Source organism: Scylla paramamosain, chromosome 12 (assembly GCF_035594125.1).
Source record: "Scylla paramamosain isolate STU-SP2022 chromosome 12, ASM3559412v1, whole genome shotgun sequence".
Classification (NCBI taxonomy): Eukaryota; Metazoa; Arthropoda; class Malacostraca; order Decapoda; family Portunidae; genus Scylla; species Scylla paramamosain.
The window spans coordinates 16,134,783-16,161,495 of record NC_087162.1 but is presented as its reverse complement, the minus strand read 5'-3'; the positions used below and the strand labels follow the sequence as shown (position 1 = coordinate 16,161,495).

General features: G+C 41.1%; 1 protein-coding gene across 1 annotated transcript; it reads right to left on the bottom strand.

The window, feature by feature from the left end:
• Positions 1–6,188: 6,188 nt before the first annotated feature.
• Positions 6,189–14,030, bottom strand: LOC135105404 (uncharacterized). Its single transcript, XM_064013540.1, has 11 exons — positions 13,959–14,030; positions 13,184–13,248; positions 12,107–12,287; positions 11,381–11,512; positions 10,721–11,024; positions 10,164–10,238; positions 9,339–9,533; positions 8,646–8,764; positions 8,088–8,198; positions 7,407–7,570; positions 6,189–6,540 (listed from the first exon to the last, which is right to left on the bottom strand). The coding sequence occupies exons 1-11, from the start codon at positions 14,028–14,030 to the stop codon at positions 6,333–6,335; spliced, it is 1,626 nt and encodes a 541-aa protein (XP_063869610.1). The 3' UTR covers positions 6,189–6,332.
• Positions 14,031–26,713: the final 12,683 nt, after the last annotated feature.

The following is a 26,713-nucleotide window of genomic DNA, read 5'->3' as shown; positions in this document are numbered from 1 at the left end:
CACACACACACATACTATTACATTTCACTTACTGTTTATATATATCCGTCTACGATGTGGTGACTCAGTACGTACAGGGTCCCCATCCGTACTTTGGAGAACCCTTCTCTAGGATCTCAATCTTCTCCAATATAATACTAAATATTTCCAGTAACTTTGGAGAAATCAGGAGAGAATGTTGCTAGAATGAACGTAACATCGTACTACACTTATTCCCTTCCTATCTTGCCCGTCACCGTCACCACCACCACCACCACCACCACCACCAGTCACCATCATCCCAGCTTCTCTCGACAGCCACCACGATCCCACGCATACAGATAATCCGTTAGATTACAATTTTAGTGATGAGAGAGAGAGAGAGAGAGAGAGAGAGAGAGAGAGAGAGAGAGAGAGAGAGAGAGAGAGAGAGAGAGAGAGAGAGAGACAGAGAGAGAGAGAGAGATAACACCAACAACAAACAACAACAACAACAACAACAACAACAACAACAACAACAACAACAACAACAACAATAATAATAATAATAATAATAATAATAATAATAATAATAATAATAACAACAACAACAACAACAACAATAAGGAGCACATCTAAAAAAAAAAAAAAACACGAATAAGAAAAAAAGAATAAAAAAAAACACGAATAAGAACAGAACTACCAGTAACCAACCCACAATAAGACGGAAAACTCGCGCACGCATACCGGTATACTCACCATGAGGCTGCGGAGTCTGGGCCATGCTGCCAACACGCGTCCCGGGGCCAGCAAACACGTGGGATTCAAAACCAACTCTCGGTAAAGGTTCTTGTCTGTTTGTTTACACTTCCTAGGCGACGCTTGCCTTATCGCGCGGGTCTACAAAGATGAGATACACGCTCCAGGGTCAGAGGGCGCCACTACAGATTGTCAGGGAAAGTTTATGGGGTCGGTAGGCGAGGGTTGAGACAGTACCGTTGAGTTATATAGTACGCTCAGTCTCTATAACGTCTCTCGCCTTGGTTTAGGTCTCGGAATAAGCGTGGGTGTAATGAAAGGTTTGACTCGTACGAAATAAAGTGTTGAGCCGAAGTTGCTACTCAAATGTTCAAATCTTGTTTTCGTTTTCTTTTAGCAAATGATACGCACTGTACCTACGTTTTTTTTTTTTTAGATCAAAATGAGCTTAGTGAAAATTGAATTCATAGATATTATAAGGTAACCTGCAGCTCGTTCTTTTTTTAACGAACAACGTAGTTCAATTTACGAATCTTTTAATATCTACGATAATACAAGTGAGTTAGAAGTGAAAAATTAAACTCGCAGATTAAGTATTGTCATTGATTTGATTCGTAAGAGTGAGGGAAGCTTAAAAGATGGAGGCAGTGCTTAGTGGGAGGTGAATACATAAATACACATGAGCGAATAATAATAATAAACAATGCGTAGTGCTAAAGATCAAGAATTTCATCCGAAAAAATATATAATATAAATATAAAAAAAAAAGTGTCAAGGAATAGAACTAGTGTGGGAGAAGAGCTACTAATTAGGAGGCTATGTATGCTGGAGATGTGCTGAGAGGAGATCAATGAGCAAGGATTCTGCCATGGAAATAAAAAAATAAAATAAATAAGTAAAGTTGTGTGAAATTAACAATGTTGGAGAGTTATAGTGTAGAGGAGGTTAATGGGAGATGAACGCTGGAGAGGATACTGAAGAAAAAAGCTAATGAGAGAGAGAGAGAGAGAGAGAGAGAGAGAGAGAGAGAGAGAGAGAGAGAGAGAGAGAGAGAGAGAGAGAGAGAGAGATTACGTTCTGAAAAATGAGCGTTCAAAGAGGTTGCCATAGACGCATCCCTTCACCCTAAACGTGCACGCTGTGATGGTGAATTCACAGGCGACTTACACCCCGTCTGTTTTTCTGCTGCCGCTTTGTTTATCCTTCTCCAGCGCTCGTCTCTCGCCCACACCGACACCAACACACGGAAAAGGCGAATTATGCACGTAAACTCAATTCTAACTCAACTCCCCGCTTGACGCACATTGAAAAATTTTGTATTCTAAGGAAGGAGATAATTAAGGTGATTTTTTTCTCTTTGTTGTAAGATTTTTATACTTTAAGGTGATTTAATGCAGTGTGTGAAGAATGTGCATTTTTACGAACATTTGCTGCTCATTCTTCGTTTAATAAACTTGTTTTCTCTATCTCGTTTTTTTTTATTTATCTATTTATTTTATTCTATTTTTTTTATTTTATATATATATTTTTTTTATTTATCATTTCTTTGTTTTCATATATCTATATGACAATGAATATGAATGTCAAGTGAAGTGTGCATCTCATCTTTGCTGTAGTTACCTCATCCTTTCCTTCATATCAACTTCCTTCCATGGCAGAGGCAAGCCGGACACCCACCACTACCACCACCATTACCACCAGCGCCATCCGGCCACGCTGCCAAAGACGGTCACGACACAAACACCCACGCACGCACACACCACCTCATGGAACACCACAACCCACACAAAACACAACACCACACGAACACGTATAACCACTACCACACCACCACCCGTAACCACCACGCTACCATTACCACTACAGCATCACTGTCACCACCCACCGCCACAGTCTCACCCTCACTTCCCAACACCAAACAACTGGCGACCCTTGGCTGTGGCTGTGGCTGGGTCGCCGTTGACCTCACCTCCCACCCACACCCCCCACCGCGCCACCTCCATGCCCAAGACCACCTCCCTCCCCTACACGTTCCCCTACCAAGGCGCCCAGACCTCAGCCTACCTACCACCCTCTCTAACCGCACACCGGCCGGCATGGTCCTCTTTCCTCGTCCCTGTCTCTCTCTCTCTCTCTCACACACACACACACACACACACACTGCCACCCTTCTGCAGAGCTACAAAGGAACGCGAATTATCAATAGTGTTAATTTTTCCCTCAAGACGTCTTCGTTCTCGTGAAATGTTTGTTCAACGATACAGATATTTAAGGAAAACGGATTTGAATGTTTTCCTCCTTCCATTTTTAAGGGAGTACTTATATAAAACAGAATAACAGGAGTCACGTAAGTTTTCCATGCTATCTCTCTAATGTGAGACAGAACCACAAGAATTAAACGAATAATAGAAGCTATATGCGAATAATAGTAACTATGTGAAAAAAATAAGTACTGAAATAAATATATAAATGAAAAGACAACGGACTGACAGGGAAAAAAAAAAAAAAAGCCACTAGGGAAAAAGGATGAGGTGTGAGGATGAGTGGGGAGTGAAGATTAGCAGGGCAGTGAGGGAGATGAAAGGTGGTGAATGGAGGGGTGAGGAGGGACTGGTAACAGAGGAAGATGATGAGAATAAGCAATGGTGGAACGAGACATCGAGTATTCACCTGTATTTAGTTTACGTCCACTTACTATCAAAGGTAAACTATTCAACACACACGTTTTGTAGTAGGTAAAATTAATGAAGTTACTCTCTGTGGAGCCTCCTCGCGTGTTTTCAGAATTCATCAAAGAAAACATATTAATAGGGGAGGCTTGCGTGTTTGTGCTGCAGTGAGAAACTAAGAATTGTTCCCGTACATCAGACACGAGAGATACAAACCCTGACATACAGTATATCCCTGCACATTTCATACCGTCCCCTGACTGTGAAGCTGGGAGATGAACCAAAATGTGCATGACTATAATAATAACAATAATAATAATAATAATAATGATGATGATAATAATAATAATAATAATAATAATAATAATAATAATAATAATAATAATAATAATAATAATAATAATAATAATAATGATAATAATAATAATAATAATAATAATAATAAAGTTTCACCCTCAAAATCAGTGTACGTCTTTTTTTTTTTTTTCTGTCTCTCTTGCTCTCTATTTGCCAACTACCAAATAGTTATAAATCAAGATGTTCTTACTTAGTCTTTAGCTCGATGTGATTATAGTTACATGGAAGAGAGTTTACAATGCAACGATTTATATACAATGCAGGGTTTGATACAATAACTTTGTTTGGAGCTCCAACTTTTTCAGCCCTCAGCATCCCTCCGCTTAGGAACAGACAGCCAGGCACCCCTATGAGACTGACTTTCGTTCCTTAAAACTATAAATTACTTTGTTACCAAAACTGCCATTTCGCACAGCACTGAACTGCATTGAAAATATCTCGGAATTATATCCATTATCATAAAAAAAAAGTCGTTAATAACAATATGCAGAAGGAAAAATGACAATACGTTGGCTGTTTGCCAAGGCAGGAGTACGTCACTTGTCATAAAGCCCCGTCTGATGTACAAAATGTAGCACTGTATCGCGCTGGGCTGAAATTCATTCCCAACACCGCCCTACATCATTGCTAGCTCCACAAGGACAGCCAACATTTGGATTAAGATAAATATTAGTAGGAAAATGAATGAATGAGGTAGAAAATGAATGAATTAATGAATCAACAAACAAGATATGAAGTGTTGATAATACCGCAGCGGTGGGCAGGAAGACTTCACGGATGTCTTTAACAAATAAACCAATAAAATTCAGCAAGGATAATAATTACGACCTCAATCACACAGTAGTGGTGTGAATACATTAAAGCTGTGACGGTGGCAAATGAAGGTTAAAATTCGCCTCGCTACAGCTTATGTATTTAATCTACCAGTGTTTGCCAAGTGAAGCTAGAAAGTCTTACGTTTACTTGGTGTCTGGTGGTGCAAGTAACGCCCACCACTGCTGACGTAATATTTATCAGCTAAGCGTATTATCACAGCATAGTTTTAACTCTTCTTCTTCCCCCATATCTACTATACCAAGCAAATCTAACCAAGCCACACACAATAACCTTGGAATAATTGTAGACACACCTTTAAAATCAAAACCATAAAACAATGTCAACTAAGCAATATTGAAGACAACTTACTTATGGCGACGTGTGTCTGGTCACTGTGATGTGATGCTCCTCGCCTCACCTTCCACCTCAAGCCTTCTTGTCCTTTAGGTAAGCCACACACACAAGGCCAACCTGACGACTTACACTCCGTCTTCTTCTGATCTGTTCCGCTTTGTATGGCTTCTTAGGTCGTCCCAAGGAAGCTAGAGAGAATCTTAAGCTTCCTTCGAACGCCCATTCCTTACTTTTGTTACCACTCCATGCACTGCCTGTGCTTGAAACCAACTGAGCACGAGTGACGACTGACGAGCCACGAAGGGATCAGCTGACAGTGCGCATGACAGGGACGGTCGCTCATTTTTTTTTTTTTTTTCATATTCTTTTCTAGATTAACATACGCATGCGGTATCTTTACCATTAAGACACAAACATATCATTGAAAATATTCTTATAAAAAATGGTAAACTATGGAGCCATGCAAGAAATAATAATTTCAAGCTCCCCAGAAAACAGCACAAGAGTGAAGATTATTCCTGTTGGTCCTGTTGGCGCCAAATTATGGAAATAGGGTTGAAATGTTAGCGATAAGACGTTCTCAGTTATATTAATGTCACATATATTTTCAGGCGTGTGGAAACAACGTATACTACATTGCACATGATTATAAAATGCGTGTATAATGCATATAATGTAAAAAATGGATGAAGGAGAAGTCAGTAAAGGTACAATAAACAAAATCCTTCGACATGAATTTAGACTAGGCTACACCCTCGATTTGGATGATGATAATGTAATTATATATTTTAATACATTGCCACAAGCGCACTCATATTCCTTCATAACATCCTAACATGAACAAGGGTACACAATACAAACACTTCATACACTGCCACGGGTCAATGCATTACAACGTGAAGCAAGAGAAAAGTGATGATTATTGTGCATTGAAAGACCCCCTCTTGACTCCTCGCTTATATACAAAAATTTTATCTCCATGGCACACACACACACACACACACACACACACACACACACACAAAACAATATTTTGTCTAGCTACAACAATGCCTCAACAAACTTTTTCCTCTTTATAACTTACTACTATACGTTTTTTTAAATCCAATTATCTCTTTACACTTCCAATAATATCAACCCACCCCACGCAGCCTAAGAAGTGACCGCGCTAATGCCCTAAGCACCACGTGTACAAAAACCTACAAAAAACTACTACTCTATAAATATTAACACAGTGTGGAGGATACAAAGAATAAGTCATAAAATCTGGTACGTGTCTCGCCATCTCAACGTTCATACCGACAGCGCTGAGAATCGTCCGTTTTCCTTCATTTCGCCGTTTTCTCCTTCGTCTGCGTTCGTTTTCCTACATTTCAAATGTGTACTCCTTCGTCTGAGTCAGTGTGGAGAAAGGTACACTCAGTGGGCGAACCTGTAGTAAGGGCTGGTGACGGGGGAATGTCGCGGGGGTTCGTTATGGTGGTGGGGCGGCTGCAGTCTCGCCTTCAGCACTCTGGCCTTGACGCAGGAGTAGAGGGAGAACAGCATCGCCACCAGCAACACCGTCAGGAGTACACCGAACGCCAGGATCATCTTGTAGGGCGTCACGCAGAACATGTTTTCGTCACTAGGGGTGGGGAGAAGAAGAAATGAGACGTAGTAAAACAGTGAAATGCCTAATGACCAATGATACCCAAGCGGTTGGCAAGTGTACGTTCCTCTTGTTTGAATGACCTGCGTCTTGGCCCTACCATTGTTTATTTGCCCACCTCTAGCCTACTGCTTTCGTGGTGTAATGGCATGATACTATACTTTGCAGTTATTAGTCTAGTCAGCTGGTGAGACAGAAAACTTTGTGGTGAAGAATAAGCATCAGAGGTGTTCCTGTCATCCAGTACGTATGATGAAAATTTAATGACTAATTCTTGGGATATCATGAAATTCAATAATAATAATAATAATAATAATAATAATAATAATAATAATAATAAATATGATGATAATAATGATGGTAATGATAGGAACGACCATTCCTGAAACAATTACAAAACCAAGAAATCCTCTTTACTGTCGATTGATATATCTAAAGTCTCGTTTACTCTTAAATTACCCTCCATCACTCCTGTAATGTAACTATTACCAGGCTTTTATCACTTACACATCCATTTCTTATATTGATTTTAATGGCAAACACGATACAATACGCTTCCTTCACTTAGATGTATCATTTAACCATTACACTGCCGGATTCTTTTACCGAGAAAATAAACATGAGCCATATTTTTATTTTCGTAAAGCTGCTATCTACAAATATCTATCACATCCCATCACCTGTCTCAACAACTCTTACACTGCCATAGTCTTTTACCGAGATAATAAACATAGGCTATATTTTTATTATCAGTAAGCTGCTACCGTATTAATAACTCACACACCTTCCCTATCATTGTCTGTCGCCAGCACCAACATCACCTGTCACTTTAATAATCTCACCTGAAAAAGTTTACGGAATCCACAGCGGGGCCTCGGTCCGTCCGGTACTGCTTCACGAGGTTCGGTTGGCTCTCGATACCCGGGGCTCGAACCTCCACGGAATTGAAGACCTCGACCTTGTCCACGATGGTGTTGGTCAGGGCCCGGTTGTTGCCTCGCGGGGTCTGGAAGGGATGAGCGCATTTAAGTACAGTGACTACAGGCTGAAAATGCCATGATGCAATGAGAAGGTGAAAATTATGTTGATACTTTAAACACACTCTATATGCCCTGATTTTTTATTTACTTATTTTATTTTTTTTTATTATTTATTTGTTTATTAATATTTGTCAAATGGATATGAGGTGAATACTGTGGTCAATAAATATGCATTTATCTGGTAATCTATCAGTCTATCCATGTATTTTTTACTGATCAATTTATCTATCTATCTATCTATCTATCTATCTATTTATATATATATATATATATATATATATATATATATATATATATATATATATATATATATATATATATATATATATATATATACGTAGTACGTACGTACCTATTATCAATCTACCTTCATAAATATACGTAAATCCATCTATCTATCTAAATATAGAGGGAGGAACACTTCTAAGTAGGTGCGACACATCATTACTCATGAAGGTTGAGATCTTCAGTACGTGTGCATACCTGTTGAGGAGACGTGACGAGATCCTGCAGGTCGTGAACAGCCTGGATGCTGCCCTGGCCACTATTTCCCATGCGGCGCCCGATACGGTTGCTGAGCCGCCCGCACACAGGCTGAAAACAACAGGAAGTTACACACTAACACAGGCAACCAGATGACTCGACTTAATAAATGCTTACAATCGACAATAAACATTCCTCGAGTTTCCGGTGCAAGTATAAAGTTTAATTTATGGACCAAATATGCTTTTGGCGATCCATTTTGGTATTTTCAGTTATACATATCTCCAAAAACAATTAATGAATCGTATGATAATGTATAATTAAATACCTGTTTAAGTGTCGAATATATTTTTAGCGACACATTAAGGTATTTTAAGGATGAATATCTTCAAAAATAATCCAAGAATAGTATGGTAACGTGTAATCAAATATCTGTTCAAGTGTCAAATATACTTTTGGTGACCCATTTAGCATTAAACAATAAGTCACATGGATTGAAGTATCCACATTTCCACTCATTATTTTGCAATGCTTCAAGTGAAAACGGGAGGGACGCACCAGCTGACAGGCGCCCAGGCAGACCAGCACGGTGCAGCGTAGGTGCAGGTGGTCCCGGTCTGGGAATTTGAACGCCTTGAACGACGCATAGGCCACCTTGACGCCCGACCGCGGATTGAACTTGATTCTGGGGAGACAATGACAATACATATATACATACATACATACACACACAAATACATATATAAAAACATTTAATCTGCAACTATTATTACGATCGGAGGTAACTTGTCGTTATCATTGTCGTCGTTGTCGTTATTGTCCTAATTTGTATCCTACTCCTCATGCTGCTGCTGCTGCTGCTGCTGCTGCTGCTGCTGCTGCTATTGCTGCTGTTGCCGCTACTACTACTACTACTATTACTACTACTACTACTTTTAGTACTACTGATATTTCTATCAGTACTACAACCGCTAAACTACTACTACTACTACTACTACTACTACTACTACTACTGCTACTACTACTACTACTACTACTGCTGCTACTACTGCTATTACTATTACTATTACTATTACTACTACTACTACTACTATTATCACTACTACTACTACTACTACTACTACTACTACTACTACCACCATTACCACAACCATAACTATTACTACTACTACTAATTTTTGTGGAAATAAAATTTCTATCAGTACTGCTACTACTACTACTATTGCTACTACCACAAACCATCACCACCATTCCTCACCTGAGCGGGGGGCATGATCTCGTCGTCCACGGAGCACCCGTTCTCGTCGATCAGCTCTTGGCTTTCGTCGTCTGAGCCGTCGTGGGCGAGGCAGGACGTGATGCGGGTGTCGAGGCCCTTAGTCTGGCGCACCTTGAGCACCATGGTTGTGTCGTCCCCCACCAGCAGGTGCTCCAACACGGGCTTGCCTACGCCACAACAATGACCGGTTACTTGTGGCGTTTTTTGGATCTCTCTCTCTCTCTCTCTCTCTCTCTCTCTCTCTCTCTCTCTCTCTCTCTCTCTCTCTCTCTCTCTCTCAACTTATTCTCGCTTCTTTACTGTTTTTTTCCTTAATTTATAAGTGAATGTTGAATATCTTATCTCTTTTATTTAGGCTTTTTATTTATTTATACAATATAGAGAATGCTGAATTTATTCCCTTCTCCAATCCATCAGTGAATTTTAATCTTAATGTTACTTTCGTCAATCAGCGAATGTTGGCTTTGAACATATCAGTGAATGTTCAGTCCTTTTAATCTCTTCGTAAATGTTAACTCTCTTCCTTTAGTATGTTAGTGAATATTGATCACCTTTTCCTTTGAATCCATCAGTGAATGTTGAATGTCTTTAAGTTATTATATTGAATGTTAACCCTCTCCCTTTAATATCTAAGTAAACTCTGTAAATGTAAACTCTCTTCCTTTAATTTGTTAGCGTTGACTCTTTAAGAACGATATTACATTCCCTTAAACCTGCAGACAATATCGGGAAGCACAAGGAACAGACACACACACACACACACACACACACACACACACACACACACACACACTCACCGTCCATGGATGTGCCCTCCACGATGTCCATCCAGCAGGACACCGGCTCCGAGTTACCCTCTGTCCGCTTGCCTTCTGTAAGAGTAGTGAGAGACGCGTCACTGTTAAGACTGTTCATGCATATATCATTAGAAAAAAACGCCCCATTCCTCTTGAACATCCACGAAAGAAGAAATGATTGGTTGTTATATTTGTGGAAGAGAAAGAAAGAAAAATCTACTCCATCGGTCTGATTCAAAAACAAATGTTTTTAGCCTTCCTCTTGGATTACCCCCCCCAAAAAAACAAAACAAAAATTACAAGCATATACATTACTTGCGGAAGAGAAAGATAAAAAATAGGGTTTCAGTGATTCAGAATCAGGAGGAAATGTGGCAAGCAAATTTACATGAGAGAGAGAGAGAGAGAGAGAGAGAGAGAGAGAGAGAGAGAGAGAGAGAGAGAGAGAGAGAGAGAGAGAGAGAGAGAGAGAGAGAATAAACAAACAAGGCTCCACCGATTCAGATCCAGAAGTAAATACGGTAACTATACAAAGCAAGGCCAGTCAGTCAACTCACGCCACATGAGGAGCTCTTTCGGGGCTTCCAGGGGCAGCCAGTCCCTCATTGCGTCCTGCTCCTGTGCCCGACTCCTTGACGAGGCTTTGCGGCGAAGAGACACGAGACGACGGGATTTTGAACTCTCGCTATCCTCGGCGTCTGTGCGATTGACGGGTAATGACGTGGAGGAGGAGGAGGAGGCCTTGCTGCCAGAGGGACCCGCAGCGAGGACCAGCGTGGCAATGGAGTTGTTCTCGGTGTTGAGGACGTCTTTGTGCCTCACGGGAGTGTTGTCGTCAGAGTCTTCGTTCATCACGTTCATCTGTAAGGCAGCGGGTTAGGGTACTTTGTTGTAGTTGGTTGGTTAGTTACAGTTGGTTAGTTAGTTAAACAGATATTTAGTTAGTGTGTGTGTGTGTGTGTGTGTGTGTGTGTGTGTGTGTGTGTGTGTGTGTGTGTGAGAGAGAGAGAGAGAGAGAGAGAGAGAGAGAGAGAGAGAGAGAGAGAGAGAGAGAGAGAGAGAGAGAGAGAGAGAGAGAGAGAGAGAGAGAGAGAGAGAGAGAGAGAGAGAGAGAGAGATGAAAGACCATATCAATCATTGTCATCTCAAAAAAAAGATAAATAAATAAAATAAATAAATAAATACATCAATAAACAGATTTTCTTCATGTTCCTGACCTGAGCCTGGGCCTTGAGCTCCCCGGCCTGCCTCTCCAGCTTGCACCTCACGTACACCTGCTCGTCGATCACCTGCTGCACCCACTTGTCGAATTGGATGTACACCAGCAGCTCGTACGTGTGGTGCCCGAACTGCAGGGGGAGAGTCGCAAAGGGTTACTGAATGGCAAGGGAGGATGAGGAACCTTCGCCTTTACTATCCTTGGTGTCTTCGGATTAGATTGATAGATTAGTGTAGCATGTGACAGACAGCTTCATAAGGGTTAATGTATCTGCTGGTGTTTGTTCTTTCTTTGTGTTTCCTTGATTAAATGAGTTCGTGTGTGTCAACGAGAATAGTACGTACGTAGTGGTATATAAATCTTTGTCATTGTTTATTTGATTTTGAGGGTAACTGAGTATTAAATATCCTAGACTAAATTTAAACATTTATTTATTTATTTTATTTATTTATTTTTCTTTTCTTTGTATAGGAGGCTTTTGTCTGTGATAAGAAAAAAAAGTAAAAAAGTCGCATTGAAGGTGCCAGTCCTTGACGGGAATAGTCATTATTACTATTATTATTATTATTATTATTATAAAAGTTCCTACTATTATTTAGGTACTACCGCTACTACTATTGCTGCTGCTACTACTACTACTACTACTACTACTACTACTACTACTACTACTACTGCTACTTCTATTATTACAACTACTACTTATAATGTTACCTCCGCCCCTCACCTCGTCCTCGATGACCTTGACACCACACTTCTGGCAGACACCACGAGGGAGGTGGTGGTGTTGCCCTGGCCCACCTCGCGGCAGCTGTTGGGATACCCGCGGGCGTACACCGACCCGAAAAAAGCCTCCTCCGTGCTCACGTCCACCGTCAGGGAGCCGCGGGAACACCTGCTTGACACACCTGGTGGATAGTTACACATCTTTGTTTATTCTCTTTTTACTACTTTTAAACTTTTTTTTTTTTAGCCTTCTTTTCTATTTTTTTAGCCTTCTTTTCTATTCTTTTTTTTTATTTTTCTATCTTCTTAAAAATTCGCTTTCACGTTTTTTTTTTTTTTACTTTTTTCTTTCTTCATTCCGGTTTTTGTTTCTTCAATTTTCGTTTCTTTAAAGTCATCCATCTTTTTTCTTCTCTGTTTTCCTCCTCAGTTCTTCTCTTTTTCCGTCATTATCACCGTCACCATCAGTCACCCTTGTCTATGATTCTATAGGACAAAGCCTTCTTCAACTTTCTTCACTCATGTCTGTAGGCTGCCCGTCTCTTCCAGGCGATCACAGCAGGACTTCTTATCTCACCTATCCCTCCACCTCCCACGTCTGCCTTGCCTTCCTTCATCATCAATAGGCTGTCATTATGTTGCTCTAATTGTCCTACTTTTTTCTTGTGCATGACACATCTTACTCATATCTACACGTGTATCGTCTCATTTTTACACATCCTTAATTTACTCGCTATACATATGATTCTGTTCTTTTAGCGCCTTACATCAGTCTATCAGCCTATAATGTCATATGAAAGCATGAAAAAAATATAGCATTTAATAATTATTCTTGTCACGTTATAATCCTTTCAGTACTAGAGAATTTCTAAGCTTCATAAAATCGACAGTTATTAGTTAGAATAGAGTAAATAGATGTAATAGCAGTGAATAAATCCCTAGATATGACTTTTAACACTTTCATTACGACAAGCATCATGTAAACCTTAATACAGTCTTGCTATTTGGAATAAAGCCTAACCGATCTCATGATACTGAAAGGGTTGTCAGTGAATCTTCTTTATACTTACCCACGAACTTATTGGAGAGTGTTGCTTTGATGGGCGGCTCCGGGTGATGCCCCAGCGCCGCCACGCCCTCAACCTGCAGGAGAGGAGAAAGGGTGCTTGTTACAGCCTCCGTCACCTCAAGCTGCGCCAATCACTGCTTCCTCGGGGCAGTGACTCAGGTTTCCTTCTGCTGCCGAGTTCCCACGATCTACATGTGGCTTTATGACTTGATTACGAAGCGCGAGGGAGGAAATTCATGGGTTTCTCTCTCTCTCTCTCTCTCTCTCTCTCTCTCTCTCTCTCTCTCTCTCTCTCTCTCTCTCTCTCTCTCTCTCTCTCTCTCTCTCTCTCTCTCTTGTTCCACTGTCTCTGTCTCTCTTCGTGTGTGTCCATGTGTTTGTTTGTGTTGGGGGGGTTGGGGGGTATCTGTCTGGCCCATATTTTTTTTTTGTTTGATCGTATTTCTGTATGTTCGTCTTCCTATTCGCCTGTCTGTCTGGCTTAACTTGCTGCACGTACAATACGTACATACATACATTCATATTCACCTTTGTCTAGTTCCATCCTAGCGCCTTATGACATCATTGTTGAGGCGCCTTGCATCACTCTCACTCAACTCTCTCACCAGCATCACTCACTCACTCACTCAGTCATCCAGCACCACGGCACCAGCATCACTCACTCACTCACTCATTCAATCATCCAGCATCACGGCACCAGCATCACTCACTCACTCACTCAGTCATCCAGCACCACGGCACCAGCATCACTCACTCACTCACTCAGTCATCCAGCATCACTAACCAGTAGCAGAAGCACAGTCACCGTCACGACCACCGTCGCCGCCGCCGTCTGCCCCACGCCGCCAGCCATCATCTCGCGTCCTGGATGATAAATAAAGAAGGAAATAAATATGACAATAATAATGATGATGATAATGATGATGATGATAATGATAAATAATAATAATAATAATAATAATAATAATGTATGGATTAATCGATAAATATTACAAAATAACGATGATAATAAGATAATCGCAAGCTCAGAGGCGCGGCAGCACATTACCGTATATAAAAAAAAATCAACGCGGTATTACTTAATTCCATAAAACACTACGGTAACCATTACCCTAACCATTTATGCCTCATTCATTTCGTAATCATATAATTTGTCAGTTCTTAAAAGAAAAAAAAATCAACGTATTTCTTAACTGCTTAATAGTTTTCTGCTTATATATTCTTACTTCTATCATTCAGAGAGTAAACCTGTACTTTCTCCCTCATTTTTATTACATTTTACCATTCCTCGTCTTCTTTCTGCACAAACTTGCATAACACACAATACCATAGCCCATAACACCACAATCACTCTAATATATTCCTCTTAAGCTTAAATTCCCACCGTTCCCATACTAAACTTGTCCTTTTTACTACATTAAGTTTCATAATCTCCCCTCTCACCTCTCGTTTTCACCCAGTCCTTCACTACTTCATTACTCGAGGAATGGAAATTATAAAAAACGCCCACGAAACGCGTAATAGGAAAAGAGGGTGCAGCGCTGTGACGTCAGTAGGCAGGGTGCGTTGTGATCCGCCGGCCCCATTCCTGCTTCTCAGCGTCACTGGCTGCGCGGTCATCACCTTCAGGAAATAGCGATGCTGCGGTGGGGGAGGAGGAAGAGCAGGAGGAGGAGGAGGAGGAGGAGGAGGAGGAGGTCTCACTGCGTAGGTGTAAGAGGAACAGGGGATGGGAGGGAGGGAAGGAGGCAAGTCACTGAATGAAACACGCGTGGGTGGTAGTGTAGCGGTGGTACTCTCCCTCCTCCTCCTCCTCCTCCCCCTCCTCCTCCTCCTCCTTCCACCTCCTCCTCCTTCCACCTCTTCCACCTCCTCCGCCTCTCCTCTCTGCCCCTTTCTCGAGTCACGGTCAACGCACGCACCGCTACTCTGCAAATAATGTTTTCACTCCTTTTTTTTACCTTCATGTGTGTGTGTGTGTGTGTGTGTGTGTGTGTGTGTGTGTGTGTGTGTTTGTGTGTGTGCGTGTGTTCAACGGTCATGAACAATAACAACAACACAGCTTGCTTTCTTTCTTCTCTCTCGTTGTCACCCTTCGATTCTCTCTTTGGATTCTTTCTTGCTCTTGCCAAACAAACAAACACCTCCAAAGCATAAAAAGAAGAAATTAAAGTAAATAAGCAAATAATGGCACGGTAAATTTGAGCTCCGACGAGAGAGAGAGAGAGAGAGAGAGAGAGAGAGAGAGAGAGAGAGAGAGAGAGAGAGAGAGAGAGAGAGAGCTGTATACATGCATTTGGAACGAAGCAAGGCCAAATAAAGATAAATACTTGTAAAATGTATCCGTAAAGTGCATCCCTGAGCTATAGAGTGGAGGCAAAATGTTGTCATTACACTGGTTGCGAAAGTCCACAACCACAGACTATCTCCTCATCCCCCCTCCCTCTCCTTGTTTGCGTTCTGCAGCAGCCACCATCAGGAATTCTGCTCATCTGCGAGGCTGTGGGTGGATGGTCAACGGCGGTCACTGGGTCGCCCTCTCTCTCTCTCTCTCTCTCTCTCTCTCTCTCTCTCTCTCTCTCTCTCTCTCTCTCTCTCTCTCTCTCTCTCTCTCTCTCTCTCTCTCTCACTCACCAATAATTAATCGGGAGCTGTTCGTATTTGTTGTATGCGATTTATAAAATTATTTTCTTTCTTTTTCTTTTTTTTTCTTCTCATAAATGAAACAAAAAAAAAACGGATAAAAAACGAAAAAAAAAAAAAAATCAAAATCAAAGAAAACAAAGTAAAGTTAGTTATACTATTTCTAAAGGTGCCTTAATACTTTCATCTTTGAAAATCGGATCAAGTCGTGAGACGGAAGATAAACGGACACAGACAACGACCTCTGAGGTTTACTATAAGTGTGCATTATGAGCTGATTGTTGATGTGTGCACGTGTTTGATGTTGTATGTGTGGTCATGTAAACAAGTGTCGTCCGCTGTCTGTGCGTATGTGTGCAGTATAGGGAGGTAAAGGGATGACGTCATTTTCTTTCATAGCATAGTTTATGCAAAAGCTCTACATTATGGTTTTTGGGTTTAAACAAACACTTTTTCCCCCTTTTTAAATTTTCTTTGATGGCAGCGCATTATTATGATGTTTAACCCTTTCATCGCTATTTCACGCACCTTTCTTGCACTAGCCACTCTGAGACACTTCTTCAAACATTATACTGGCTAGAAACTGCAAAATCATTTTAATCCCCTTTCTTTCTTGTAGACGCTTAAGTAAAAATTTCATACGTTGTTTTTAGTATTATCAATAGTTGTATATTGCAGTGAAAGGGTTAATAGTGAATGAAAATACTTTTCAGTCGTTAATTGTATAAAATAGTGACATTACTTAAAAATCTCTTAAATATATACAATCACCTATGTCTACTGTACAATAGCATAAAAAAAAAAATGAAGTAAGAATAAACATAACTATAACAATTTAGTACAAAGAATATAACGTCTTCACAAATATGGACTCAACCTATCATCGTCATTTGTATCGCAGGAAAACATTATGATTCATCATCATTATCAACATCTAGGAGTTCACTACTCTGTCGGCTGTCCGTCTAATCCAGATCACCCAAACCAAACTTCCTGTCTCATCTCTTCCTTTAGGTCTCTGTCTGCTCTGCCATCTTTTACAGTTTTTAGTTTGTCCTTCTTAATTTGTCTTTAAGTTACTCTCACTGTGAATTTATTATCTATTATTTGACAATGTCCATATTTCTTTTTTTTTTTACCTCCATTTATTTTATACTGCATTATTTTATTTTATTTTATTTCATTGTCATTACTGTTAATTACTTATTTTTGTGTTGTGTTGAGTTCTGGTCAAAAAACATAAGCGAAGTGATTTTTTCTTCATTTATTCTTCTTTAAGTTGGCGTGACGTCACACTTCCGAGTCACTCGATGGTAAAGTTATGTATGTGAGGAAGTGTATGATTTTCCTTTCCTACTCTTTCTTGTACACATCAGCGATGGTTGGGTTTGTTTTATGCGGTGCTTTCTCCATATCCTCTATTTCCTAGTTGGCAAAAAGCCGGCAGGGATCTTCACCTCTCAAGCTGCTCACGATTTTACTTTCCTCTTCACACCAGAACGTGAACATTTGTTGGGCACTGAATTATAACAAAACGAGGCAGAAGAAAACACATACTCTATCCTAAACACACACACACACACACACACACACACACACACACACACACACATATATATATATATATATATATATATATATATATATATATATATATATATATATATATATATATATATATATATATATATATATATATATATATATATATATAAACACACAAGGAGGTGATAAAAGGCGAGAAGCGTACACAGTTTCAAGAGACACCAAATAAATATAGATATAAAGACGGGAACATATTCTGTATACAAGCCCTGTATGAAAAAAAAAAAAAAAAAAGAGTTAACCAGTAACCTCATCTTTTCATACCAGCTCATCCCAACCATTTATTCCAGAGTTTACTGCAAACTCTGGAACTCCCTGCCTGTTTCTGTATTTCTGCCTGACCTATGACTTGAACTCTTTCAAGAGGGAAAACATCTCTATAATTTTGAATAATCCTTTTGGCTCTACTCTTTGGGGACTGGCACCTTCACTAACCTCTTTTTCCTGCCTTTTTTGTAGCCCTTGACTAGAATCCCACATGCATAAAAAAGGCAAACACTCATTCTTACACTCACCTATCCCTCCCTCCTCCCATCCACACATATCAAGTTATCATCTCGTCTACTAGGCAAAGGGCAATACAGCGTGACAACCTCCCCTCAATCCCCCCACCCAGAGGCGGCACCGACGGTTGTGTTGTGGGGCCCGCGGTGGTGGTGTGGGAGTGGCGGGGCGTCGCGGGAACAGTGTGGGGAAGGTGGTTGCGGCTGACGTGGCTATTTGAGTACAAACGAGCGCCTTAATGGGGACTGAATGATGGGCAGGAATGCAGGAAGAATGAGGGAGAATTGGACGTGTGTAGCTTGCTGTTGCTCTAAAGTTATGAATGGAAGAAAAGGGGGAGTTTTAATTTTGCGTAATAGTGATTCCATTCTTCAATGTGTGTGCGCGTACGCGCTGTGTGTGTGTGTGTGTGTGTGTGTGTGTGTGTGTGTGTGTGTGTGTGTGTGTGTGTGTGTGTGTGTGTATGAGAGAGAGAGAGAGAGAGAGAGAGAGAGAGAGAGAGAGAGAGAGAGAGAGAGAGAGAGAGAGAGAGAGAGAGAGATTTTATTCCAGAGCAACCAACTCCTAAAGCAGTAGATAACTGATATTAAAAACGCAGGAATGATTCAAAGTACAGTGCAGAGCTCTCCCAACCCACTACCCGAAAAAAATAAAATAAAATAAATAAATAAACGCAATATTCTTGTTATGCGGAAAATTCAACGCAATCAGTACCACAAAACTGCATAAAATAAAACCCCTTAGTTTCTATGACGCAGGATTGTGCGATATACGTACTGTACATGAAAACATTCCAGCCTATACATAAAGATAAAATGGACTTGTCTTCCTGCTGAATCTTAATGGTCGCGTCTCTGATCCGTGAGAGGAGGAGGAAGCTGAAGTGTCTGCCTCGCCTCCTTGCGTCACATCTGGCGTGATATCCACCGCTAATCCTCCTCGGGGCCGTTAGTACCCGCGTGCTGCAGCGAGGAGCAGAGCGAGGAGCGAGGATAGCAAGCACGCCATGGAAAGCAATGGCAGGCACATGATCCCCCCATCAACTCATCCCTCTTCCTGGTTGAGGCTTCGAGACAGGGATCACATTCTCAAACGTTTTGCTGTCTTATCTCGATTAGCTACTACCTTTACAGCCCTGGTCGTCCTTTGTTAACAAGGGTGACGTAAGCGAAATTTTCAGGGTCATTGGTCAGGATAGGACAAGAAATAATAGGTTCAAGCTTGATAAAGTTTGATTTAAAAAAAAGGAGATAGGAAGGAGCTCGTTTTCAAGTCAGAGTTGTAGTTAAATGTAATAGACTCAATAATCAGGTTAGCGGTGAGTCATTAGGGAGCTTTAAAAGATTATCCGACAAATTTATGGATGAAGATGATAGGCGGAGATAGGTAGGTTTTACGCAGGTACTGCAATGTGTAGGACTGGTGGCTTCTTGCAGCTTCCTTACTTTTTCATGTTCTTATTCAGAGCGTTGCAAATAGTTTGCATGGACACTTGGACACAAAAAGAGGGAAAACGTCAGGTTAATTTTGTCTTTCCCAGGCTATAAAACTATTCAAAAGGATGTAGTGTACAGATAAGTGTCTAAGAAAGTTGTAGGTGATTATGGGAAAAGTTACCTACTAGTGAAAGGATACAGAGACTTTAGTGGAAATCCTTAGAGTTATCAAAATTTTCGGCGTTTCATGATTCTAGTAACAGTCAAATGGAGATTCTACACCATCTTAAAAAAAAAAAAAAAAAACACATATGAGAACCTGACTAATGATCTTTACGGCTTTCAGAAATAGTTCTAATGAGAGAACAAAGCATTCCAAAATACACCGCAGCTTCTGGATGCGCCAGAGTGGGATGGAAGGTCCCAGGCACGTGAGACAGTCCCGCTGGAGGCAAGGAGCAAGAAGTGTTGTTTTTCCGTGTCTTCTTGATAACGCGGCATGAAGGAAGCAGACCGAGCGGGGCGAGGCGTGTAGCTATGATTGGCGTGGTGCTGTACACACACACACACACACGATGCAAGGAACATCCGTGACTTTTAAAAGTTAAAGCCCGAATCTTCTGCTCGAATATTCTACTCTCTCACCATTATTTTCAAAGGCCACTGAGATGAATGGCCGTGTTTTCATGAGTGTTCTCTTTATTGATTGTGCAGAAGTCTTGTTAAACTATCACTAGAATCGTGAAAACATCCTTGAAAACCCTCTCAGTACACCCTGTAAAGTGTAGAAGGTAAGATGTAGAATATTTAGGAATGTATGGTGCTGAGCTGGAGACAGGACAAATGAGCTTAATTGATATACTGGGTTAATATAAGGTGAAACCCACACATACACACACACACACACACACACACACACACACACACACACACACACACACACACACACACACACACACACACACACACATGATCATACGCATACACATAACAGGATTCGCATATATTACACACTGACACACGTACAAGTATTTAAACATGATTAAAAAAATAAATGAATAAATAAAAGTACAAGCACAAACAAGCAGTACGCACCAACAAACGTCATTCAAACACACGTAATGAAACCCGTTCATACACAAGCACACGAGAAACGCTAACAATGCACGTCCGTAACACACACACACACACACACACACACACACACACACATACAGGAAGAAAATGGGCTTCCTTCAATGGCTTGGTCTCGGCCACAGGAACTCGGTCAGCGTGATGCGGCTCGCGACGTTCCCTCCACAAGCAAACTAACTAACGGTAAACATTTATCCATACTTGGTCACCTAAATCTGGAAATTGGCTCAAGGTTTGCGATCCTCGGGGGAAAACTCAACCCCAGCCATTACATCCACGCCGGATTTGGTTCATTTTAGAGATTCCCATAGTGAGGCGCAGCACGTCGCCCGAAGGTTGATGGGGGGATTTCTAGAGGCACATTTTCACAGTTGGGTGTTATGTTTTTGAGTCGCGAAGTAAAGCAGTCATGAATAAATCTCTTTGCAAATCTTTCCGTAGTATGGGTGTTCTGCGCATCGCGAAGCTCATCAATACACACGCCCTGGTCTCATAATTACATCAATAAGGGTTCGAAAATCCGCCATCAGTCCGCAGCACAGGCACCGAGCTGTGATATTATTCCAAAGCTTGCGACAAAGAGCCCCTGTTATACAATAATACAGTGTAACCCAAACTGATTGAAAAGATTGCAGAGAGAGGACTGTCTCATTCTAATATTATCCATTACATATACAGGCGAGGGCATCTCCATCATGTTTAATTCCTCAACTGTGCGTATTCTAAATTTTACAGGTTGCAAAAAGTAATTATGCACCACTTATCACCTGACAGCTGAGTTAGTGGCCCATGGACCAGGTGCGTCTGTTTATTTATCAATTTTAACTATTAATGTAATGTCATTATCACGTTCACACTCATGTTCAGTACTTTTTGTCGTGTCCTTTTAATCAGCCAGCAAATTCTGGCCTACTGATTTCCTTCTGTCCCAGCGTCCGGCAATACAGTACTTGGTCTGGGATCACCGCCAGGCCGGAACGCATAGCCTGAACGCTTCGCCGCAGCGCCATGAGGAAGGAAATGACCGCTGTCGCCACGGTCAGTGCATGTGGGCTACGCCTACGCACCGCTGGGAGGCGAGACGCGGTGCGTGACGCTGACGAAGAAACACGATCCCTGAGGTGACGACCTAGACAGATGACATGACCACGAAATGTAATCAATATGAGTGTCCTGAAGTGTGAAGACGTTACTAAGGACTTCGATGATGCTTGTTATTGAAGTAGCCCTAGACGACTTCACAGACCAAAAATAAAATCACACACGCTAAAAGGTCTAAAGTACTTGATTATTCCTTTTGCTAGTTGTTGCCTTGGAAATTATGTTTTAAACTTGCACTACGTAGGAGACTTTATCACGCTAAAAAGGAGACAGCATCAAAACGTAGACTAAAAAATTCAACCACTGGGTTACAGGCATTGCTTAGTCATCTCCAGCAGCATCTTGAGGAGACGACGAGTGGAGGCAATGAAACAGCGGGTCCATGTAGAGGCGAGACGGAAAGGGAGGAGGGATGTGGTTAAACTTAAGGTTACGAGGCCGACATTACATAGCGGAGTGACAAATGCAGACGCCTTCCCTACATGACGATCTGTCGAACACCATCAACCACCGAGGAAGGGAAGGTGTCCGTGGAGGGTGACCGAGGGAGGCGCGGCACGAACGGTACACACAGCAAGAGGGAGGCTGTCACGCGGCCCCTCCAGGAGCCAGTCACGCCCTCCACACCCCACACCATGAGCAGTCACACCTACCACACCCACATAGCGCTCCCTTAACATGATGCTAATTTAAATGTATTGTGTAGGAAATGTATTAGCATCGCATACCGAACATGAGAAAACCTGAGAAATTAAATTAAGAGATGCAGAGGTGAAGGGGAGGCTGTGTGTTTACATTAATAAACAACACTAAAGTTTTGTGAAGATTTAAGTACGGAAAACAAAGAAACAAACATACGAGATAGTAAAAAAAAAAAAAAAAAAAAAAAAAAAACATAATAAACCCAAGTATCTATAAAGTATGGGTGATTGAGAAGTTATGTTTAGTATTACTTGAACATGACTTACCGTTTGTATGGATGGACAGGGAAAAAGAAGGGGAAGGGATGACACTCAAACATGTACAAAAATGTTACTGGCCCATGACAGTGACGATGAAAGTCAGTGAAATATCAAAATAATGTATCTGATATATGACACTGGCAATAAAACTGTTCCCCTGGCGTATAAGACTGACAGGGAAGGTAACGTGCTGTCTTCCCCGCGCACACACACTTTCCGTTACCTGTAATAATGTTGAGTTCTGCGGCTGGATCCAATCACTGGGCGACCGGACGTGAGCAGGAGGAACGGAGGAAGCAGCCGTGGGAGAGGAGGAGGTAAAGAGCTTCTCAGGAAAAACATCCGCAAGAAGTGTTACGCGCATCATTATCACGAAGACAAAACTGTTATCATCTGGGAGACGTCCGGGATTACGTGCAGTATAACAGGTTTTTGTTTGTGTCTCTGGAAGTTAACTGTTTCAGGGGTGGAGAGAGAGAGAGAGAGAGAGAGAGAGAGAGAGAGAGAGAGAGAGAGAGAGAGAGAGAGAGAGAGAGAGAGGAATATTAATCACGTACTGTCATTTCCAGAACATTAGTAGAAATTACCATGGTTTTCGTGTCACTCATCTCGTCGGCTCGTCTCAGAGGTTGAGGCACGAGTTAGCTGCGAGTACAAGAATTCGTACTGTATCTCCGGCAGCCAGTGCGTGAGAGGAGTCGGAGGGGATGGAGGGGGGAAACAGAGGGCATGAGTGCATGACTGCTGCTAGTTATGCACACGCAACACAGCCCAGGTTACGTCAATTTCCTAACGTATTTTCGTAACTCAGGGATTCGCTCCACTTGTGTTGTTACTGAATTATGTTAGCTAAGAGAATGAATCTCTCTCTCTCTCTCTCTCTCTCTCTCTCTCTCTCTCTCTCTCTCTCTCTCTCTCTCTCTCTCTCTCCAGCAAAAGCTTTTTCTTTCCCTTTAGTCGTTTCCCCAGAGCGAGGGGTTGGCGCCATTTACAAGTCTCCTCCAGTTGTTTCTGTCCTTTGCATCTTCCACTGTGACTCCCATCCTTTGCAGTTCTGTCGCAATTCCATCCCTCCATCTCACTCTCTATCTTCTCGACCGGCTTCTCTCTAACAGGAGCGAACGGAACCAAATGGCTCCGTTATACGGTGCCTTAGAACAATCAATCAGTCAATTATCTAACACAAGCACATCCCATCAGTCTCGCCTCCCCTCATTACACTCCTGTTACAGACCCTTAGTTACGGATCCAATCTCTCCAGGAAGTCTCTAAGTGTTATGATACCTAGCGATAATAGATAGGTGTGTAAACTTTTATGACATCGGTGGTGTAACTGACGAGTTCTTCTGGAGAGTCCGTTGCCAGTCAGCGGAGCCACTTTGACGAAATCATCGGGGAAGCTTAAGATTAATTAGCTATTTGTTGCTTTCTTGTGGCAGTACTGATGTGTAGGAGGGAAAATGACAGGAAAAGGACAAATCTTTGATAAGTAAACAAGGAACTTAATGAGGAAGAGTAATATCTGTTAAAATAATTATCGGAAGGAAAATGACAGGAAAAAAGGACAGATTGTTTTTACAGATAAATAGGGAGCTTAATAATTACCATAGGCAAAGCATGACGGTAAAGTAAATAATAAAATAAAGTAGATGGCAATAACATCATATAAAAATAATAAGCGGAATGTAACTATATAAAACAATAAAACAAAATAAGCAATAACTTACGAAGCATGACAACAAATTAAGCAAAATAAACAATAACTCAAAAAGCATAAAAAAATATAAATAAATAAATAAATTATACAAAACACGACAAGGAAATAGTCATAATTTTACCCAAGCTCCAATCCACAACTAATGGGATGACTTCAGATACCATATTATTTAACCTAATTCTTTCCCTGTCATCTAAAGGAACCGAATGAATGGTATTTTCCGGTCTGGTCAAAAGAGTGGAAACAGTTGAACAGCATGTCTTCCTTCCGGCGGTCACTCAGCCTTCCCCTTGGGCGCCCGTGCAGCCCGCCGCCGCGATAACGGTTCCTCCTTATAAGTTGCCTTCGACCTCCTCCAACAAAAACCTCATGAAGATATTACGAGACACCAATAAGATTCCAAGTCGTCACAGCCATTTCAGAGGAGATAATGGTGTCTGGGTGTAATATAGGTTGATAGGTATTCTCGTATGCAGTAAAGGTATTGTCTATTGAAAGAAAATCCACATCGGCATCTCCAGCGCTCCCATGAAGGCAGGAAAACAGCACAGCGCGGGTCTCTGGGATGAGGCGGTAGGGGGAGGGAGAACAAGGGGGCGGGACGGTAGGCATAACTGTCAACACCAAAATAATAAGATTTCCAGCCGCAATACAGTAAGAAACACTGAACTATTCCACGATATGAGTTCATAATTAGATAAGAAGAGAACGATTTTTTCCGGCTTCTTTATTCTTTAACTTATTGTTTGATTGTATTGATGTAAAATTAAATAAGGTTAGGAATAGGAAGAATTATGTTGAAAAAGAACCGTACACTTGAAAATAAACCATCAAATTCAACAAATAAGTATGAATAAGATGTAGAGGGTTGACAATAGCGTATCTTGGGATGCTTCGAAGAGCAGATAAAATTTCTGACTCACTGTTTCTTCCTGACTGGACACAAATTGGTGGCTTCCTGCATGAGTGGCGTTCTACTTACACATATCTAACGCAATCCAGTTGTGGTCTCGATGATGCAAACTTAGGGAGCATTGCCATTGCGTTAATTTCTAGTGTCTAGACAAATTTCACCATGTTATTCAATAAGCCTAAACTCATCTGACAAAGGAATAAAGATTAGGCACTACCATTTATTGCTGAAAGAAATTTCATGTGTTCTTAAAGTAACACATATTTCAGTATCCTATATTTCATGGTTGTTGTTCATTACCACTGCAATACATGGTCTATACATGCCAATACATTGGTCTATGCTCTGCCCAAAGAACAATAAATCTATAACACTCAAACTATCATTCCCTCACATGACTCAAAATACATGAAACGAAAAGAAAACACCAAAGAACATCAGCTCCAGTCCTTTATACCTCGCTTTGAGCACCTCAGTATCACCAGCAAGACACTATGACCTTCAGCAACTCACTAATCAAACAACCCCTTGAGCAAGCAACCTTCCTCCCACCCGGTTCACTGTACTTTACCTTTGCCTGGGCGGCCGACAGGTGTTTCGGGGTACAGGTAAACTCCAATACCATGTAAACTCCAATGGGTGTTTTGATGCTTAAATACCAGTAACAGATTTCTGATGTATGACACACGATGCAACGTTAACCGACAATGTTTTCAGTTCTTAACAGCACCAAGAGTTAACACACGACGATAATTAGATGCGTGGTGAGTCACAAGCCAGAGGCCGCACGCACACACTCGCGCCTGCTTCCTGTGGCTGTCGGCAGGAGTGTGAGCCGAGCGAGCGGTGACGAGTGTGACCGTTCGCGCTCCAGCTGAGGTTTTCCTATCGCTCGTGGTCATCTCACCCGCCCTCCCTCCTATCTCAGACACCCCATCACCTGTTGTCATTGGCAGCTTTCTCTCCCTACTATCGCTGACACCTTTCCATCTATCACGTGACACCTCTCATTTACCCCTTCGCCAAAACATTGTTCCTCATACAAAATAAATAAATGAAAATAAATAAATAAATAAATAAATAAAAAATAATGATAAATAGAAATTACTTAATTAATTGATTAAATAAAATAAAATAATTAATTAAATTTCAAAATACATAATTAATATGTGAATAAATAAAAATCACGCACTACTGGTAACACTGAAGCCAAACCAGTAATGAATGAATGAATGAATGAATGAATGAATGAATAAATAAATAAGCTATTCTATCTATCTGTATATTTTAAGCCTATTTCTACAAACTCCACCATGGTGATGACCACAACAGAGTCCCATGGGACACCAGTTGACCGCCTCACAAAAGAATACCTGGGAAATACATTAAAACTGTGACCACACCAGATGCATATAACAAGGATGTGTTTTATGTCATGGTCATATTAGCGGCAACAATACATACTTACCTGAAGCACTGCCTCATACCTAAAATCAGTGAGTTGAAAAAATCATTAAACCACAT

Excerpts from the sequence above, each read along its gene's own strand:
- LOC135105404 (XM_064013540.1), bottom strand. The coding sequence starts at position 14,030 with ATGATGGCTGGCGGCGTGGGGCAGACGGCGGCGGCGACGGTGGTCGTG. Across the intron at positions 13,249-13,958 it reads TGACTGTGCTTCTGCTACTG|GTTGAGGGCGTGGCGGCGCT; the intron begins GTTAGTGATGCT and ends CCTCTCCTGCAG. Across the intron at positions 11,513-12,106 it reads TCAAGGTCATCGAGGACGAG|TTCGGGCACCACACGTACGA; the intron begins GTGAGGGGCGGA and ends CTCCCCCTGCAG.